Source organism: Stylophora pistillata, chromosome 2 (genome assembly GCF_964205215.1).
Source record: "Stylophora pistillata chromosome 2, jaStyPist1.2, whole genome shotgun sequence".
Classification (NCBI taxonomy): domain Eukaryota; kingdom Metazoa; phylum Cnidaria; class Anthozoa; order Scleractinia; family Pocilloporidae; genus Stylophora; species Stylophora pistillata.
In genome coordinates, this window is record NC_142520.1 from 16,440,367 (window position 1) to 16,462,376 (window position 22,010).

Below are 22,010 nucleotides of genomic sequence, written 5' to 3' on the forward strand. Positions count from 1 at the left end.
TTAATGAAAACATCGCAGTGCTTCTGCGATGGGGTAGTTAGATACATATTTTTTGTATTCCTTCGTGCCCTTTTGTGACAAGTTTCTTCCGTAGCTCTACGAGCAGGATCAGCTTCTATGCCCTCTCGGCTTAAGTTGTGCAGGCCTGTTATTCACGTTTACACTGATTCAAAAACGGTCAAGGAAAAGGGAGCTGTAAGCTCGCTTGCCAGTGCAAGTTTTCCCATCTGCAATAATTCCAGGTTTACATACACAAATATACGAATCAGGGGTATTTTGGCAAACAGCATTCGGATCACAGACAAGTACAGACAGCTAACGAGGCCCAGCATTCATCACCATCTAATAACAAGCAATCAGATAAGCTGTGCAAATTATGATAAGAAATTAATTGGCAATGGGCCCTCTGAATTGAGTCAGTTTGCTAGACATAACGTCTCGTAGTCACGTTCGACGCACTAAAAACTACTATAAAACGAATACAAGAATTGTAAGAACGTGTAAAATGGTATATAAAAAGTCACTTGTAAAAATGTAGCGGAATTCCAAATCGATTTCGATCAATTACGATCCTCATCAGTAGTACTCCGCCATGTTTAAAATACTCATAAATAATTGTTCATATAAGTGACTCTGAAATGTCCACACTTCTTCCAGGCTTCATGTAAGCGGTCATGACGTATCAATCACAGCTCGTGGAATTTGAAAAAAGTTCCATTCGTTCTCCTCCAAATTCCACGAGCTGTGATTGATACGTCATGACCGCTTACATGAAGCCTGGAAGAAGTGTGGACATTTCAGAGTCACTTATATGAACAATTATTTATGAGTATTTTAAACATGGCGGAGTACTACTGATGAGGATCGTAATTGATCGAAATCGATTTGGAATTCCGCTACATTTTTACAAGTGACTTTTTATATACCATTTTACACGTTCTTACAATTCTTGTATTCGTTTTATAGTAGTTTTTAGTGCGTCGAACGTGACTACGAGACGTTATGTCTAGCAAACTGACTCAATTATCGAACACGTTCCTGGCCTCGGCCCACAAAATTTCATCACAAGGCCCTCTGAATGTTTACGTCACAATACTCACTCTTACTTCAACCCACATGAAACCACTGAGACGGGGTAAAATTTCCTGGACATTTTAATGCAAAGTAGGCTTGGACCGTCATTTTTCAACAAATGTACATAAAAAGCTATTCTGTAATATTCATCGTCTCCTACGATGAAATAAAAAAAAACCTCTTGTAAATACATAGATAAATAAAGTAAAATAAAGTTAACGAGCGAAAGAGGAAATGATTATTACTGATGCAAGATTGTAAATGATACTTCCCTATATTTGGTCATTTCATTGAAAGGAACCAAACGCAGTACAGTATAGTAACTTGACATGAATGTACTGTACCAAAATATTGAGTGCCTAATTATAACGTTCTATTACACTTATGTCAACAAATACTGGTAATTGAGTGTTCTTACCCTCTATTTCCATATCCTGTGCTTAGACCGTTTCACGTTAAAACTAACCTCTTTTCTTGTTACTTTGAATCTTTATTAAAGCCTCAATGAACGTGACTTCTTTAAGGAAAGTCCGCCCCTTTCATCTTAGGTATATGCCTGACACGGATCCATGTCTGGGCGAATTAATTTTAGTCTATCTCGATCATTGATACGCAAACGAAGTGCTGCGAAGTATATAAGTTACTATTTGCGTTAATAAAAAGTTCCTTAAAACCCTTCCTAGGCTTTGAACCAGACTGAAGGTGAATTAATAATAGCTATATCTTTCACGCACTTCGCTCATGTATAACTATCTTTTATACTATAATTTCCACAAGATGCCGGTATCACTTTTTCCCACGATAACATTTACGGAACAAGGTACTCACAAACTTTAAGTTCCTATTTGCTCATAAGAAGCGACAGGGAACATGATTGGTGGTTGAAATGATGCATAAAATTGGTTCAAATACCTGTTTTACACTTAGCGTCGTCCTGCAATATTCTTATCTGCCTAATCCAAAGTGGCGATACCGTAACTCACATTTACATCAATGTCAAACTGCTAGACAGGGCAACTAGTCAATGTGACTTTTTTGGTAGTCCTTTCAAATCACTTTAAATTAGCATTTGTTTTTTGAAGGTATCAATATGTATCTCAATTTATTGGTTAATCCACTTGTGACCCCATCGAGGGTATATCTCCAGGAGCCTATTACGAGGAAATTTTTTAACGTCCCCCCCACGCCCTCCCCCCTATTTGAATCTCATCTTTTATGACTGAAAGACATTGTCTAAGAATGCAGCTTAGCCTAATTGTGGAGAGCAAAAGTGAAAGCTATTACGAACTTTTGAAGACAAATCTAGCCTCCTGGCCTATGCAGGTTTTGTTGTACAACGTGCAACGGATTTAACATAGACTGCAGACTACTCCGTGTACAAGTTTTTAGACATGCAAGGCGAACTATAAAGCAATAAGGTTTTAAGCACTGGATAGCAATATGCTGGTTGGAGTAATAAGTAAGGTGACCTCTCGTAAATAGCTATTTTGCCGCGTGGTCCCTTTAATTTCTATTTATAGAGAAGTGAATAAAACTACAAGAAATTGTATTTGACATAAAAAGTTTATTTATGGATGTATTGGGCTTAATCTAATTAAGAACATTAATACATTGCATTATTTCAACTAAAAACGGCCATTATGCCGTGACAACGGTTACCCTCCTAATAGTCTCGCTATTTTCTGATACCAATTCTTTAATGGATCCTACTTTTTTCACTTTTCTTATATGTTACCTAACACGAATAACAATTTATGAATATCCGAATGAAACAAACGGCCCTTGTAAAACTATTTCGGCCCAACAATATTAACTTGATGGTGACTTCAAACAGTTTCGTCGTTTTCACACACTAATTCTTCAATGTATCATACTCTCTGAACTTTCTCTATGTAGTACCTAGCAAATTTTTTTCTGGAATAGTTGCTATCATTGTTTTAATATTTAAGGTGCCTGGGGAGAAGCAGTGTCTTCAACATCTTAGTGAAAAACTAAACTTCAACTTCATGTGCCCACAGCCAAAATAAAAAAGAGAAGCGCATTACATAGTAATTGCCCTATAAATATTTCATTTTATGCAAAATTAAGAATGGAATTACTAGAGTTTCGAAGCCACCATCATTCTGATACCTTAAAGTGTGAAAATATTGATCCATTCAGAAATTACTGTTCTAAGAGGAACAAAACCATTTTGTTTCACTTTAATCCGTAAAGTTCCTGATTAATCGAATTGACGACAGGAAAACTTCAATTACACCTAAAACAGTGATATATTACAAATTAATAATGACTCAGTCAAATCTGGGTCAATGGCCAACACACGGCATTTTTCAAATTTACACGGCCATCACGTAATATTCTATTTACTTTATTAACGTCAATGAAATACCAATCAGCTCTCTGGTGGGATTTTCTTTCATTGCTTCTCTCTTTTTGTACCTTGCAAAAAATTATATATTAACAAAGTTGAGGTCATAAATAGCCTTTTTCTTCGTAAGAATGTCAGTGCTATCGTCTGGCACATCTGTGAATCTGGACATAGAATTCTCTTCACTACATCGTGAATAATTGGATCCAGTTAAATCGTCTGCCATTCAGAAATTGTGCAAAAGGCGCGAGTCATTGCTTGACACAAAAGTATCATTTTCATTTTTATCTGAAAGCTTACCCGGAATTTCATGGGTGTTTCTATACTAATTTGTTCTTATTGACTGGTTGGGAGAACCAGATGTGAAAAATGTTTGGTTCTCGGCCATGACGTATGGACCTAATTTCAGTCAGTCCCTCAATACCATTTCTAAATGAGTATGACCATATGGCCAGGTCTTTAGACTAGTAACCGAGAAAAAAAAAACATCATGCAAACAAACAAACAAACAAAAACCAGCAGCCATAACAACAACAACAACTAAGCAAAATGCCAAACCAAATTAAAAAAAAAAAAGACAACAAGAACAACACATCTCTTTGTCTGATAAATTAGTTTTATAAATAGACTAGATATCGTGAACTGGGTACTGTCAGAAACACAAAAAAATGATAGAGCTGTCGTTTCGAATGTTCGTTAATCGTCAGCGCTAATAACTGAAAATTTTCTAACGAAGGGCTAACGCCCGAAACGTTCACTTAAGAAGCTTTTTTACGGTGGGTGATTCACACTATTAACTCTGTTGATAAAACCACATTATCTTCAAATAGCCCCCACCGACGCAGTACCACAGTTTCTACGATAAGTTACCAACTTTATAAATCTCTGTGTGCTATGTTAAAGCCGACAGAGAGAGCGATCTATGTTCTTCCACCAAGATCGGCATCCAATTAAGACATTTCTGACCATGGCGACACCAAAAAGAATATCTTTCTTGTTGAAATCCTATCATATTGTAGCTTATAAAACACACAAGTTTTTGTTCACGTGACAGTTAGAAAACAGACTACTCAAGGCGTGTGTTTGATAAAAGAATGCCGACAGCCTAACTCAAAGGAACAGGAAGATTTCTCTGAATGACAGCGGTGAAAAACCCGATTGCTCTGACTGATATGGCCTTCTACTCAACGCATCAGAAAGGATATCAGACGAAGCTCCTAATTCTAACCACTCGGGCGGGGTGTAGTTTTATGGGGTGGGGGAGAAGTTGGATGGTCTGATCATCATTCTACTTTTTGCAGCTGAAGTTCCATGTCCTAGAGGGCAGTGGCATAGAGTACTATTGTACCACCATCCTATCCCACATTTCTCCACACACATATGCCCTGTATGACCATTGCTGACTTGATTTCTCGTAGCAAAACTTTGCCCATTGGAACTTTTCAATGGCCCCCAATCACTTCCTAGACAAATAAAAATAGAGAGATATATACTAGCTCAATGAATTTGCAAAGTTTTAGCTTAGGAAATAAGTAACATTAGCAGGCGATACATGCAGAATATCTCGTCATCAAAGTCACTGATTGGACGTTGCTACGTGAGAATCTGGTGATTTTTCCGTGTGGAAGTTCAGGCATATTTATTTGTTGTTTTTGGCATTTTAGCGTTCTCAATTCATGCGAGTTTCGTTCATTGTGGTGTTTTTAAAAATATATAGAAAAGCCACGGTAGTTCTTGGAAATAGATCTTGCATTGTTACTTTGTCTTCATTTTGCAGCTGCCTATTGATACTTTCCTAATTCAATGCTAGTAAAATTTTAGGTAAATATAATGGCAAATTGGTTCTCATGGTAGTTGGCAGCTGGGTTTATACTCGTAACTTCAATTTCCTTTCCTACAATCAAACTTAATACCAACCTTGCTTAGATAAGCAGAAACTTTTAATTGTATTTTTCATTCTATTTTATAAGCTGCTCTGTTGTGATTACCATGGGTATGTTTTCAATATCAGAGTTGTGAATTCTCACCTAAGTTTCCTATTTTTAGTGGCATACAGTCTAGGGAATCTGCTCTTTCATTTTTTGTTTATGAATATCTCGATGTAAATCATTTAGCTTCAAGGAGAAGTTTTCGGTTTCTTTTTTTTTTAATTCTTATTTAAATACTGTCAATCTTAAGAACAACAGAACCTCACACCAGTTCAATACTTAAGTAAGCACTTTTTAAAGGCCTTCCGATTACCATCTTGAGTAAGCTGGGGGTCATGTCAGTTGTTGGCCTGACTCAGAATTAAAAGTTTGCCATGGAAAAAAGGGTTATCTCGTCCTTGACGCCCATAAAAGCTCACTCGAAGCAGATCGTCGTGTACCAGGGAATCGTGACGAGTTCCCCTCTAGCCGCGAGTCGCTCTAAAAAGCTAGTCCTCCTCCCCACCCCCCCCCACCCCGTTGTTGTATTGACTTCCGAGAAAGGTCAGTTGGTACGCCGAAAACGTATCGTCACAACGTAAACTGAGAAGGGTAAGTGTTTGTTATGACTCATCAAAGACCTAACCAACAAAGAGGCCTAAAATGCTAAAAGCAACTGAGCATCAACGAATTTTAGAGGCGAAACGACTTTTTCAAGAGTTCCTAGATACTTTTTTAAAACCTCAATCGCCGCTTCTTCTCCTACTCTCGTCGCCTATTTTTGTCGTTTCAGACCAGCAAGAGTCTTTCCTCCCTTAAGATAGGGCATTGGAGATATAACAACAAAAACAACATCGCAAATACATAACGATAACAACAACAAGCCATCGGTAATGATAAAAAAGAAAAATGATAATAATGAAGAATATTTAAAAAAATTAAAGGAAAAAAAATAAAAGAAGAGAAGAAAAAGAACAGAAACCGGAACCCGAGGCAGAATAGTTAAGACAGGATCTGAGTCATGATCGCAATATCTTTGTCCGTGAACAATGTACAAACTACAGAAAAACGGGTGGGCAAGATGTGTGTTATCATAGAGGCCTCATCATTACCTGACCCCTGCACTATCACTTTATAGCAAGCCTCCTCACTTTCGACTTGGAACTGGTCAAAATGAAATGAGTTACTTTCCTTTTTCCAATAAACAATAAGTTTGTACTTGTCACTTTTTGTCAGGCGATGCACTTTGTCCAACCCGAGCCAAAAATTTTCAGATAGATTTCCAAAACCATTCTTGTAGTCAGTCCAGTTTCTGTTGAAGTTGATGGAGTCGCTTTGTTTCCTTAGGAATACTGTCCATCCCCCTTGGCCTCTGGTTTGGTTACAGAAAACATCAAAGGAACCTTCACCGTCAGGGTCAATTGTATAAATTCCATTGATATGTTGTCCTTTTTTGTACGCCTCAGCACAGTCCTTATAAACTGGAGAAAAATGTCCTTAAATTAATCTTCGAGAGGAAAACTAAAACCCTCTACAAATGTGTCTTTCTGGATTTTCTACACTGTTCTCGACTGAAACAGAGAGGTTAAGTATAGCGTTTTATCGTTATCCTCTTTAAAAGATGTTCTCATGCAGCAGTAAACAAAAAAAAGGTTCGTTGGTCACGAGCAGGAAATTGTTTTCAATTTTTTTGAAGACTTACTTTAGAAGGGAGAAAGAGAAAGGTATTAGTTTGTCTCTCCTTTTTAATTGTGTCAAAAATCAAACAAAAAAATGCCTTCTCCAGATGGGACCCACACAATTCTTTCGCGCCAACGTTCATGTCTGAATTATTACGAGAATGCATATAATATGTACTTATTGCCTGAATGGGAGGGCCGGACAGAAAAATACTTCGCTCCCATTTACTTTGCAATCAATAGTCATTTTATCATATGACCTCTTGGTGTCGAGAATTTCAACCTAAATGCGGCACGATGGACAGGTATAAGCCGTTACACGACCACAAAAAAAAAAAAAAAAAAAAAAAATTCTGCAATTATAACTTTTCCATTATTTTTTAAATCACAGCAAGAAACTCCTCGTTCCCTGAAAAAGAGACTTTTTCATCATGGTCTTATATACGATTGCGTAAGAGTCGCCGGACGGCTCGTCTGATTAATACCGTATGCGTAGACGCATGTGGTGTTTTTTCATCCATTTTTAAAGACTTTGACTCTGGCGTGGATTATTGTCCAAGGTATAGAGTGATGCCTAGATATAAAACTAAAAATTATAGTTCAGTTTTAATTTTGTATACCCAACTTAAAGTGTTGTCTTGACAAGTCAATAAAAATGTCAATATGGTCTAAACATAAACAATATTTTGAAATTAGCTAGTGTTATCAAAAAGAGTACTGTTGTTGGAGGGGCCCTCTCTTATTCTAGCTTATAGTCTAAATGTAGAGGCAGGGGTGCTTTTAACAGATAACTGATTGTTTTGAAAACTCTCAACTTCTTCATTTGCAATACAGGAGATCTGTTTAGCAAGATCACGAAGGGGTGCAAACTTCTGAAATGTTTTGGAAAACATTGAAGTTGGTAAGTAATTTGCACTGGAGATGTTCAAAGAAGCATCAGTGTTTGATTTGCTTGAGAATTAGATTAGGACTTTAGCATGAGAATTTCAATGAATTCGCTGGATGGAAATTAAATTGTAAGTGGTCCTTTTGTTATGTGAGCGGAAAGAAGAATTGAAAGAGTTATCTGTTCATTTATCTATTTATAAGGTGTCTTAAGTTTAGAGGATTAGTTATTATATAATCTCGTGCTCTACGAGATTCTATCTTGGCAGTCGTTTCCAGCCCCGCGAAATGTAGGTTTACAAACGCACTTGAAAGATCCCTTGTAAATGGAATTTCTATGGGTACAGTTGTGGTTATTTTCAGGGCATTCGTCAATGTCTACAATAAGAGCAGAAGCGTATTTATGTTCGTGAAAATCAAAACGCTATGAGAAAAAGAGCTATTTTCAAGAGTTTCCTAGCCCAGCAGTTAAGTTAAGTTGGTGCGGATCAAGCTCATTCAATCAGACAGTTGTATTGAAATAGTAAAGAAGGACTAAATTAAGAAAATAAAGATGAATTTCAGGGTATAAACTATGGTTTTGAAAGCTGATTGACAGGATTCAGTCATTCAATAAGCAAAAACTCCGCTGGTGCTTGGTTTCCCTCAGCGGGTAGATACCAGAAATAGGGAAACTAACTTGTTGAATAGGATAGGTTGTGAAGATTCTACCTTTGCAGCTGTGTCCATCTCCAGTGAATCCAGGTTTACAAGAGCAGTTGAACGATCCCTCGGTATTTAGACAAATGGCTTTGCCCTCGCTGCAGTCGTGGGTACCTTGAACACATTCTTCGATGTCTGGAATGGAATCAACCGACCATTAAAATAAGTACGATCGAAGGCTGGGGATGAGTTTAAAAATAAAGGCAGCATGTGACAAACGTTTTGCAAGGACTGACAGTAAAATAAATCATATACAGAATGACAATGATAATGATAAAAAACAACGATAGAAAAAAAGCATATATATATATATTTAGTATAATTTCAGAGCTGAGCAAAGAGTTTCCAGCAATCTGATTGGTCGAGCGGTTCCTTATATGACGCTATATAAACCGCTCCGCGCGGTTTATATAAAATGTTAAACTAAAATGTTAATAAATGTTACTAAAATGTTATGATTTTAGAAATTTCTCTGTTGTTCAGCTCTGAAATTATGCTAAAACAGTTATTCGCCTCAGGTTCGGTGAATATTGTCGAACAATCCCCTCGACTTCGTCTCGTTGATTATTCGACGATATTCGCTTCGCCTTGTTTTAGTATAATTTCAGAGCTGAACAACAGAGAAATTTCTCAAATAATAACCATTTAGTAACATTTATTAACATTTTAGTTTTACATTTTATACAAACCGCCCGGAGCGGCTTATATAGCGTCATATAAGGAACCGCTCGACCAATCAGGTTGCTGGAAACTCTTTGTTCAGCTCTGAAATTATACTAAATATATATATAAAGAAAACCCTTAGGCTCGTCTTGTGTTCTTAGATGCTACAATATCAGATCACTAGCAAGTTTATCAGCCTTCGGGGAGGTTAGAAGGTTTACGCACTCAGTTACATGGCAAATTATCGTGCTCTAAATAATTTGCATTACCTCTACCAACTGAGCTAACAAGCCAACTGGGAACTAATCATTCTCTTACTACGTAAGAAACCCGTGAAGTGATCATTCAACGTTTATAGATATACAAAAAATCATATAAGTGAGCTGCGGTTAAAGAAAGGAGTATGAGAGCTATCCTCGCAGCAATGAACACTATTTGAGAAGAAGTGAAAATAAGTCTTGAAAAAAATTCAGGCCTACACGGGATTCGAGCCCATGACTTCTGCAATACCAGTGCAATGCTCTACCAACTTGGTTAACAAGCCAATTGCGAGCTAGTTACTACTGCTTATGTAGTGCTGATTACTGCGAGGATCGGGAGGGGTGGGGAGGGGAGGGGTGGGGAAGAAGTTCGGGCGTTACATGCCCAAATAATTTTTTATTTATTTATTTTTTCTTTTTAACCTCAGCTTAACAAGGTTTAAAGGTGAAAGTAGATCTTAATTATGATTCTTGTGGAAGAGTCTGAAATAGAGATCATTAAAGAAATAACGATGGGGAATTGTCGGGGATATGACTTGAATAATTATGAAAAATGGAAAGTTTAATTCTTGAAGGCAAGTAGGAAAATGTTCGGATGGCAGGATTCTTGCCGAAAGTGGTCAAAAAAATTTTATGTAACAAGCTAAAAGAGGATTTAAGTGGATACCACTGGGTGCTACGATTTGTTTCGCATGGAATATTATTCCTAATAAAATGAAATGACCGAGAACTTTTCTGAAAAACTCACTGGAAAAGGAAAATGAGATCATTGTTGGATCCAGGATTGTAAACATTGACAGTTTTATGAATAGAAATAGAGAAGTGTAAAGGTTGCCATAAAAATAAACATACTTTTTAGTAAACAAGAGATCGTAAAAATGTGGATGAGACTTTAATTCTAATCCAGCAACAGACGGTAAAATCCCAAAATAAAATATTCATCTAAACTTGTGAGAAAGATTGTTGATATTTCCCTCGTTAAACTGTAAATTACAACTACGAAAACACAAACTCGCATTTGTTAAGAAAGAATTGCAAAATTTGTTTTGTTTTCCATTTAAAATGGAAAGATGAAAGTTCACAGTTATGGCAGTGGCAAAGAAAAAAAAGAGAAAAGTTAAGCCAAGACTTGATCATACCTCTAGTCCCTCGAAAATTATAGAAATTCGCGAAATCCGTGACGACCAACAAATTACTGACGTACATGAAACCCTAGTTACCGCTGAGTTCGACGCTCATGACAATCTGGAAGACGTCAAAGCAAATTCCTTTCACTCCAAATTATTTTCACTCCTCCACTTCAAATTGCACATGAACAATAATTATATCGGTCAATCATGGTAAATGCATGTGCATCGCCGAATGAGGCCTTCGATCAAGCCATCTTCTCGGAAAAACGACAAGATACTATCCAGACGTTCGATAGAAAGCTTCATCTTTCGACAAACATAGTCCAGAAGCTGGCAGATGCTGTTTTGTCTCATGTTACACTACAATCTGTGTACGAGAAACTCAACATTAACAGTCTCAATGGAGTGCTGGCATTTGCGCCCTCTGCAAAATCAACCTGTCATCATATATCGAATTCCGCAAGAGAATTCTCTCCGGAGTTCATTTCCAACTGTCGTAACGGTACGCAGTCTGAGTCTCAAATGATGACTTATTTTTCAGGAATGTGTAAAATCACAAAACAATGTGAATCCATCTTCAGGATAAACAATTTTTTCCGCGCTGAGGGCATCCATCGATTAATCGCGCGGACACGAACTCGTCCTCGCGAAAATGAACCCCTGAGTCAGCGGTATCGTTTAAAACGCGTGACCGGATATAAAAGTGTGAGCTAAAACTGCAAAAACCGGAAATAAACCTTGCTAAGTTGATGAACTAATATCTCGAAAATTAGTTCGGTGACCTACCCTGATTTTTTGTACACAAATTATTTTCATCATTACGCATTCCTGAAGAAAATTTTAAAAAAATTTATCGCGTGGAAATTTTTTTACATTTTAAAACAGCATTTTCCCAAATAATTCAAGTTCTACCAGGTATTTTTTTTTTATACCACGTATACAGGTAGAGAATGTGATCATGTTTAAGAAATTTGAAAAAAAAAAACTAGGTCACCTACTTAGCTTTTGTGATAACTTTAAAAAACTGAGTTTTAGAGGGTCTTTTAGCCCTACTGTACTGTTGCCATGGAAACAGATAATGCCTGACGAACCCCCTAAACAGATTGCCCTAACATAGTGTTATGCATATGTCGAGTTATTATCCTGATGATAAGTTTGACAGTCCTGATATCTTTTACTGATTGGCGCTTGCTGATAATTGTGGAAAACGCTTTCGAGCCTCCTTAAAAAGGAAGGAGTTTCTAACCTTACTCCGAATGGTGGCCGGCTCAAACTCATTCTGACCACTAAGACAAAGCCATAGGATGTATTTTTCTTAAGCCATGCCATGTCAGGAGCTCAGTACATGAGTTTGCAGCCGACAAGCGTTATACTGTTCAGGGACAGAACTGAATAATGATATGCTACGTCAGAGGGTATGCGGTCAACAACGCGGGCTCAGGTGTCCCAGGTCTAAAATTTAGAGAAATCAGCGGAAAATAATAAGGGCTGACTTTTAAAACCGAGGAACCTTGTTTTCGTGGAAGGCACTTTCCTCTTTCCAGAGTTTTTAAGGAGAAAATTAATTTTTGAAAACTTTTAGCGGGTGTACCAAGTTTTTGGAGGTTGTTTCGTAAACGAAAAGTGGCGAGGAAAACGACACCTCCAGGCAACAGAATAGGAAACTAACCATGCGAACGACTCAAAATCCGTGTTTCTGCGGCAAAACCCAGCGCATGTGTATACGTTATTCAGCTCTGTCCTGTTCAGAGGCGTTCTTAAGGAGAAAGGAATACCGATGGATTGTATCTGTTTAATAAGATTGTGGTCTGCAGCATTTTACCTTCACATTTATGTCCATCCCCGCTGAATCCAGGATTACAAGAGCAGTTGTAAGATCCCTCGGTATTTGTACAGTTGGCATTCTCGCTGCAACCGTGGTTTTGAACACATTCATTAATGTCTGAAATGAGATCAGCAGACTGTTAAAAGAAATGAAAAAGCAGCGAAAGTGTTTTGATATTCAGGCAACATGTACAAGTTGTAAAACTTACTCCTCATAATACTGAAGAAAATACTAATAATAATGATAATACTGTTTTAATGCAATACTAAAACTTTATTATTATTATTATGCATTCGTTAAAATTCTATTCCTATTCTATTCCTAGTTTCTTGCTACATAAAAATAGTTTTCCATCTTGGGTCATAGACTAGATCATTTACAGGTATCTAGCTAAGAAACATATATCCTTCTACTGGGCAGAGCGCTTCTAACCTCGGCAAACCTTCTTCGCACTATTATAAACTCCCCTATGTTGGTCGATTTTCAAAACATCGCTCAGACTAAGTTAAGACAACTACTCAAACGTTATTGTATAACTGATTAGATGTTAAGTTAGTTATAATAACGATAATAATAACAATAATAGTAATAATAATGAAAAAAACCTCTGTTAAACCTCAAATACTACCTCACAGTAATCCCAAGATTTGCAGTCGTTTTAAACTTGCATAGCTAAAGCAAAATAAGGTTTTACTGGTAAAATAATTACAAACTATTATCATAGTTAAACATGATGATAATGACGATGTTGATAATAAAATAATAACAATGATAATAATGATAATGATAATAATAATAATAATAATGATAACTATAATAATAATAATCTTTATTTAGCAATAATTTCCATAAAATCCTCTACAATACAAAATGTTAACAGCGTAAAAAACGATCCAAAATAACTCACTTTCGGCTCACATCTACTTTTTTTTTTTTTGTCAAATTGTTTGGAAAGCTATAGATAACGGAGTCAAATCTGAACAGATTCAAAGTCTAATAATCCGATAAGTAAAAGCATATATAAAACTATACAGAAAAGAGAACGGTGAATTGCAAATCTAGAACCCTATATACAAGGCTGCCAAAAATCATTCACCAGTGTCAATGGCTCCCTCGGCAGCTGCGATTTCAAAGTCACAATTATTATAGTCATAAGCAGCGCGTAGCTTCACCCGCGATCCTCGAAGGCAAACTAAGGTCGACCGAAGGAGGGCAAAGGATGTCTTTGCTCGGATACAGGAAATTGTTTGCGAGTATCGTTCCCCTTTCTTGGCGGCTATCAGCTTAGCCAATCGGCTGTGGTATCTTATGCATTCCATCCCCATCCCTCACGTAGTTGTAAATACAAGCGGCGTAAACGAGCCATGCTCAACATCCAACACTCTCCTTGAGTACCGCCGCTTCATGTCGTTTTTATGGATGCGATAAGTCTGCTGCGGTTCCCGGTCCTTGTAAGACTCGGCATTAGGGTGGCAAACCCTCACATCGAAGAATGCCGAGCTCTGAGGATCCCAGAAGCCACGCGCCCGAACGTCCAATCTTGCGTCTTGTGCTCTATTAGACCCTCTGCTGAGTTGTTCTTCAGTGACGTCTTGGACCACTGGCTCGACCTCGACATCGGTACACACTATACTCAAAAGGTCGGCCTCGAGGTCTCTCAACTCATTATGCCGTTGGATAACAAAGCCCCCTCGTTTGCACTCATTGCGTGGTCTACTGTGAAGTTTTCCCCACACGCACACTGATGGAATGTCATCGAACGGCCAATCATAGCGTAATTTAACAGTATCACGAAACTCTCTCTTGCTGAGGCTGAAACCATGTTCTTGAAGGGGAAGAGCTGTGAGCCATACAGAGGAGCCTTTTTCTTGCGCTAGTTCTAGAGCTCGCTTGGTCTTCCGTGAAACAAATTGTTTTAGATTATCTGCAATCTCTGAAAGTTCTTCAGCTTTTCCATGTTTGACAGCCTGACGCCCTGACGCGATGAGGGACTCGTCAGGTAGTTGATGAGTTTGAGCCATGATATGTTCGACAAGAGAAGATGTCACCTGAATAGATGAGGCATGTTCACGTGCCACCCCGTGACATGGGTTGCTCAAGCTCAGGCCGCCTAGGCGCACGGGAAGTGCTAGAACGTCTCTATCCAGTTTGCTACACTTGCGCCCTACGATTGCTGGTATAAGGACATGGGAAATAGCCTCTTCAAGTGGCTCTAGAAGATCTTGGACATCATGGAGAGTTCTTAGGAAGTACATCCAACGATGATTTAAACCAAACGTGTTTGCGGCATAATAATGATAATAACATGAATCTAACATGAAAGTGTATAAAAAATAAAAAAAACCTCGCAAGTTACAATTCTCCTTTTAAGGAAAAATATCACTAACCTAGACTACATAATTATAATAATAATAATAACAGTTACATTACCAATAATAATAACAATAGCCAGGAAAGAAAGCCAACTGTGTTTGTAGCACAACAAAGCCACGAAAGTCATTTCCATTTTCTTTGTTTTAACAGTCTTCTGCCGCTTTTTGCGTTTCCATTGCCGACATTGTCCAAGAATTAAGAATTTAGTTGTAATTCAAGTTTCTTCTTACGCGTGATCGATGCAGGCAGTCCCGAGTGAGCAAGATGGGCCCATTTTGTCCGCTCGGGAGGTCAATCAGAACACAGAATTCTCTTCATCTTACCCACGGGCGCTGGAAGCGATGCAATAAAAGAGCATAATATTCCAAATAATATCAGATTCCTATTTACGGTCGCCTTGTCAGGACCAGCTCTATAGGTTTTTCGCGCTGATATGACAAAGCATCATGTTCTGAATAATATTTGGTACCTGTGCAGTTGTGTCTCTCACAACTGAATCCTTTTTTTACAAATGCACTTAAATGACCCCTTTGTATTGTTACAAGTGGCAGTTATATCGCTGCAGTTGTGGCTGTTTCGAGAACACTCGTCAATGTCTAAAATGAAATCAGCAGTCCGTATCAATCATGCTGATAAACAATAATAATGAAAAGGGGCTGAAACTTGGCTTCCAATCTGAAAACCACAGGTTGCTGTTAAGATAAGAGACCTAACGTCACTCCAAATGGAGGCTGGCTCAAACTCTCTCTGAGAAAGCCATAAATTGTACTTTTCCTAAGTCACGGCATCTCAGGAACTCAGTATATTAGTTTGCAATCGAAAAGCAATATACTAGTCCGGGGTATTCCTAGGGAGTAGGAATACCAATGGATTGTATCGTTTGATAAGATCGTATTCTGCAGGGTTTTACCTTCGCATCCATGTCCATCCCCGCTGAATCCAGGATTGCAGGAGCAATTGTAAGATCCCTCTGTGTTTGTGCAGTTGGCGTTCTCGCTACAAATGTGGTTTTGAACACACTCGTTGATGTCTGAAATGAAATCAGCAGACTGTCAAAAGAAATGACAAACCAATAACAATACTATTTACAATAACAATAATAATAGTAATTATAATAATGATAATAAAGAAAAAAACTCGGCTTTAATTCAAATACTGCCTCACAATAATCCTAAAATATGCATTAATTTTAAACTTGCATATATAGCTAGAGCAAAAATAATAATTGCTTAAATAGTAATAAAAATAGAGAAAGAGTTTTTTAACTGTTTTTTTTGTTTCTGTTTTTTTAAACAGAAACAAAAACAAAAACAAAAAACCGAAAAAAAATTAGGCTCGCCCTCTTTTCCTTGAAACCACAATATCACATCTCCGTCAAATTATTTGGTTTTTATGTAGGGAGGTTGGTTAGTTTAATTACGTTCTAAAAATTTAGCAAATGACAATGATAATTATAATGATAATAATAATGATGATAATAGTAATATATAATACTAAGAAAAGTAACAATACAGAAATATTAAAAAATAGTTAGAAAAACAAAAAGCAAAAAAAAAAAAAACATACAAAATAGAGCTTGCCTTCATTTCATAGATACCACAACATCACATCTCCCTCAAGGTTATAGCTTTTATGTAGGGAGGTTGATAGATTCACGTACTCGCACTCTGAAGAATATGACATACCTGTGCAGTTGTATCCATCCCCTTTGAAACCAGGATTACAAGAACAGTTGAATGATCCCTTGCTGTTAGTACAGGTGGCGTTGCTCTTGCTACAATTGTGGATATTTTCGGCACATTCGTCGATGTCTTAAATAGAATCAACACACCATAATTATAATAATAATGATATACCATAATAATTATAATAATAATAATACCCATAACTATAATAATGATAACTCGGCTGCAGCGCTGGTAGGAGGGTTGGGGCGCAAGGAGGAAAGGAGACTTTAAAGCGTTTTATGCTTAAAAAATTTTGCAAACTTTGATGGTAAAAGTGAACATTGATTATGATTTTGAACGTGACTTCGGATGATAGACATCGCGAGTAAGGCTTTTTAAGTCCAAAATATACATTGTAATTCTCAGATGTAGATCTGTACGTTTTACACGCAAAATATCGATTTTTGAATAGTATGAAATACCTGAGCAGTTGTATCCATCCCCTCTCAAACCAGTGTTGCAAGAGCAATTAAACGATCCCTTGCTATTAGTACAAGTGGCGTTGCTCTTGCTACAATTGTGGATATTTTCGGCACACTCGTCAATGTCTAAAATAAAGTCAACAGTTGGTATCCAATACCGTAATAAAATATATATAACGATGGGGAAGTGTGGGATATCGCTACAAAAGCTATAGGAAAGTTGCTCCTTTTAAGAATTAACTAGGTGCAGCTAAGGCTCGTCTTAGTTCCATAAACAGACGAGTGAGATAGGTGAGTCCTCGCTCCGATTAATTTTATCCCAAAAGTACACGAAGACTGAATAAAGGCTTTTAAACCCTTTTAAAGGTGTGCATGGAGTTTCAGAGTTTTTATGGTTTTCTGCGTTGATCAAAAGCATTCAGTCGTCCACTAAGGAATTATCTACCGGAGCATCATCTTCTGAATCATATCAGGTTACCATTTATGGTGCCTCAGTTCGGCCAGTTGTAAAGGTTTTTTTAAAAGGTTCGCTCTGATACGACACAGCATCATGTTCTGAATACTATTCAGTACCTGTGCAGCTGTATCCGTCACCACTGAATCCTGGTTTACAAATACACTTGAACGACCCTTTGGTATTATTACAAGTGGCAGTTATATTGCTGCAGTTGTGGCTGTTTTGAGAACACTCGTCAATGTCTGAAATTAAATCAGCAGTCCTTTTCATTTACAGTACTAAAGAATTACAAAGAGGAGGGCATCAGTATTGGGGCTTCCGATGAAAAAAAAAAAAAAAAAAAAAAAGAAAAAAGAAAAAAACCACAAGGTGATGTAAGGAAAATAAACTTTAATCTCACTTCTAGTGTGAGAGGTGTGGTGGACTCATGTTTGGTGCACTCGAATCTGACTCTCATGGTGCCTTTCTTCACCCAGGTATTTAAATGGGTACAGTCGAATTCAAGGCTGGGGGGTAGCCCTGCATCCTATCCATGGGGAGGTAGTAGTACTCATGGTCGCTTCATGCTACGGAAATTGGAGCCAAGTGCAGGTCTAATGGGCCATTTGGCTGGTAAACAGACTTTACCTTACCAATGGAGGGAGGATCAAACTTATTCTGACCCCAACGAGGAAGACATAAAATGTACTTATCTTAAATCATGTTATGGAATGCTCTGCTGGATTATACCTCGGCATTTATGTCCATCCCCTTCGTATCCAGGATTACAAGAGCAGTTGTAGGATCCCTCGGTGTTTATACAGTCGGCGTTCTTGCTGCAGTTGTGGGTTTTTTTAACACACTCGTCGATGTCTGAAAATGAAATAAACGGACCATAATCATAATTGTTATCTTCAAAAGAAGGAGGTGGGTGGGGAGGGGTATTCCTAATTTGCAAGGGAAAACTCACACTGCCGCATGTTAATCCAGATCTGCAGGAAGAAAGGCTTAATAGTTGAAATCTGATAGTCGAAGTACCTTAAAATTAAGATTTTATAACGCGAATTCCTACCACAGGTTAGTTAGGATTAGGCATCATGCTCTGAACAATGGTCATTACCTGTGCAATTGTCCATATCCCCGCTAAATCCAGGATTACAAGAGCAGTTGTAAGATCCCTCTGTATTTGTACAGTTGGTGTTCTTGCTGCAGTTGTGGGTATTTGTGACACACTCGTCGATGTCTGAAATAAAGTCAATGGATCGTACCCATGATCGTTCTCATCTCAAACAAGGAGGGAATTCAAATCAAAGAGCCATACCCATGGTTGTTATCATCAAAAGGAGGAGGTAATGGGGAAGGGAGGGGGGTTGCTAGTTTGAAATGGAAAACCAAGTCTGCTGTATGTTAATCCAGTTCTGACGGGAGAAAAGCTAAATTATCCTAAATATGATACTCGAATTTCCTCATAGTTAGTATTATAAAACGCATGTTTCTACCATAGGTTAGTTTAGACTATGCATCATGCTCTGAACAATGTTTATTACCTGTACAATTTTCCATATCCCCGCTGAATCCAGGATTACAAATGCACTTGAACGATCCTTTGGTATTTTCACAAGTAGCATTTTTATCACTACAGCTGTCGGTATTCATAACACACTCGTTGATGTCTGAAATAGAATTGACAGAACTATGCCCAAATACTAAAGAATTAATGTGGTACGAGGGGCAGTGATGTAAAGTGTTATGCAATTCCTCATTAGAGGCGTGTGATGAATACGGATAGGAGAGTTCAAGTCCATTGCTTTACTTTTCCACCGAAATAGGTCTTGATGAAAATGGCTTGGGCTCTTAATAATATCGATTAAAGCGGGAAAGATGGGCCTCTTGTCCATTGTGATCCCATAAAGAACAAATACTGCGTGAATCAAAGTTACCGAGTTGGTGTTTTTTAATTTTTTCGGCCATGAAGACGAAAAAAGCGGGAGGAGACAGTCAAAACAAAGAAGACACAAAAGACTTTTGTGGGTTTATCGTGCTACAAGAACAATTGGTTTCTATTCCTGACTCTTAAGAAAGACAATTCATTCTTGATTCTAATAAAGCGAAAAATTTTTACGATACGATAAATATTTTATTGCCCAAGCTTGTTTGGTCAATATGCCCGGACGTTAGCCCCGTTTTGTTCCGTTTTAATGGATCTTGAGTTCGTCTCAGGACATAAAGCGCAAAAAAATTAACCCGGCCAATCCTAGCAGTATGCAGGACGCGTGTCATATATGGACTCCGCTCACCACAGAGTCTCTGTGGCTCAGTGGTCTGAGGTTTGATTCCCCAGGCGGGCTCGCAATTTTTTCGTTGTCCCATGCTCGTAACGAGACAAAAAACATCTTTCTCTATGTCTTTACCGGGCTCAAAACGTACCACCTTTTCATTCCAATCTATTCTTGTTTTTCTTGTTGCCATTTTATCCATGAAAGTTTATTGGATCGAAAAGATCATGCTCTGCAGGATTATACCTTTGCATTCATATCCATCCTATCTGAATCCAGGATTATTACAAATGTAGTTGTTCATGTAAGATCCCTTGGTATTTATACAATTGGCATTATCGCTACAGTTGTGAGAAATTAGAACACAATTGTCGATGTCCTAAATATAATCAATGGATCGTGTTCATGATCGTTGTTGTCTCTAGGAAGAGGGGAGGGGAACGAGAGGCTAATGTACAATGCAAAACCAATTCTACCGCTTATTAATACAGTTGTGTAAGGGGAAACTTTTGTTTCTTAGATGCGATGGCTGGAGTACGTTATCATTAGTATTATAAAACTTGTGTTTTTACAATGTTCTTTACCTGTGCAATTATGTATATCCCCGGTGAATCCACGTTTACAAATGCATCTGAATGATCCCTTGGTATTTCGGCAAACGACGTTTTCATTGCTGCAGTGGTGGGTATCTGTTGCACACTCGTTTATGTCTAAATAAAGTCAAAATACTGAATGACAGAGGTCGCAGGAAGTGGGGGGGGGAAGGAAATATGACGTGTAATGCTTTTTGTCAGCTGTGGTGTATGAAGAAGCAAGTTAGAAAAAAAGATGCGGGGCTGTGGAGAGGAAAATTTGTAACCCCACTTTTCCCTGCACGGAATGCCTGTAATAGGCTGGAGTGACATGCCAACTTAAAAACACATAATGGGGCTGGCTTGAGTTCCTTTCTAAAGAAAGAGCAACAAAATTGAAATCTCGTTTCATAATAGAAGTAGAGCCGATTTTGAATCTTAAACCGTCCGAAGGAATAAGCCCCCGTGTTGTAATAAACTGTACAAAATTAATTTTAATTACTTTAAGTCTTGCCTTTTTCACAATCGTGGCCAGTGAATCCAGACGCACATAAGCATCGATATCGTTTTGTTGTGAATCCCGACTGGCAGGTGCCGTGGTTTTTGCATGGAGATTGAGCACAAAAATTCTTAAAAATAAACAGGAAAAAAAGAGATGTGATGTCACAATTAATTGCTCAATACCTTAACAGCATTCTCCGACATCTCTCCTAGAACTTGAGTACAAAAAAAAGGATAAGAAAAAGAAAATAAAAGAAATCTGTAGGGGGCGCCTGTAGATAGGATTTAAAGAGTATAGTGACGTTCCTAAGAACAGCATTTAGGAATCCCGATCGTAGCTCAATTGTATCTTTCTGCCTGTTCTAAGCATCCCCTTGAGCCATGAGATGGATCTAATTATTGCGATTGTTTTTAAGCTTCGAAAACAATGGAATAAAACTGCCTTTTGCAGAAATGCCTTAAAATGACCATTCCAGTTATCTTTGCTCCCGAGAATTTTCTTGTTAGAAGCGTGGTTGTGCTTTCATTAATAGAACAGCGATAAATTGTTTACTCAAGGCAGGTGAACATGGTTCTAAAATGGATGCGACAAATTACTCGCTCATGTGAACAGTGTTGGGTGTCCTCAAGGCACTCAATATCGCGGAGGGCCGAGCGACCACTCCACGAGAATTATAGACCGCTCCTTTCAGACCATGTGCGAGAAGAGGTAGGATTTTTCCTCTGTGGAAATCGTTGCGTTCAGTTGAGAATAAAGAAAAACCACGTTCGCAGCCAAAGGACCTGCATCACCAACGAGCTAGCAGAAAAACTCCAGTTGCCAATCACAGGATCAGAAACACTAACAGTGTATACATGCAGTGTATCAAAACCCAGAGAGCTTCACACTCCTATCACTGAACTCCGGCTTTTAACAAAGGGTGGATCATCTCTGCATTTAAGAGTCAATGTTGTACCCACGATAACCGGTAACCTACAACGAACCTACTTCAACCCACAGAAACTCAGTCACCTACTGAAGGATATCCCCCTTGCCGACTCAGTACCCTCAACTACAGAAACTGCCAACATAGAACTGTAGCTAGGAAATGATTATTACTGTGATATTTTCTCTGGTGACATTGCCATGAAAGCAGTCAGTCCAGGATTAAACCTCATGGAATCCAAGTTGGGATGGATCCTAACAGGCAGAGTAAAGTGTCATGATGAC

At 38.1% G+C, this 22,010-nt stretch overlaps 1 protein-coding gene across 1 annotated transcript; it reads right to left on the minus strand.

Moving 5' to 3' along the window:
- Window positions 1–1,294: 1,294 nt before the first annotated feature.
- Window positions 1,295–18,776, minus strand: LOC148737389 (uncharacterized). Its single transcript, XM_088749296.1, has 11 exons — window positions 18,773–18,776; window positions 18,572–18,694; window positions 18,202–18,324; window positions 17,589–17,714; window positions 17,016–17,141; window positions 16,552–16,677; window positions 15,777–15,896; window positions 12,491–12,610; window positions 8,625–8,750; window positions 6,462–6,830; window positions 1,295–4,905 (listed from the first exon to the last, which is right to left on the minus strand). The coding sequence occupies exons 1-11, from the start codon at window positions 18,774–18,776 to the stop codon at window positions 4,691–4,693; spliced, it is 1,578 nt and encodes a 525-aa protein (XP_088605422.1). The 3' UTR covers window positions 1,295–4,690.
- Between the last annotated feature and the right edge of the window lie 3,234 nt (window positions 18,777–22,010).

What these genes read in the sequence shown, in the direction of transcription:
- LOC148737389 (XM_088749296.1), bottom strand. An exon ending in GGATGGACATAAATGCCGAG is followed by an intron (nt 17,715 to 18,201) that starts GTATAATCCAGC and finishes ATTTAATTTCAG; the next exon opens with ACATTGACGAGTGTTCTCAA. An exon ending in AGTGATAGTGCAGGGGTCAG is followed by an intron (nt 4,906 to 6,461) that starts GTAATGATGAGG and finishes TTATTTGTCTAG; the next exon opens with GAAGTGATTGGGGGCCATTG.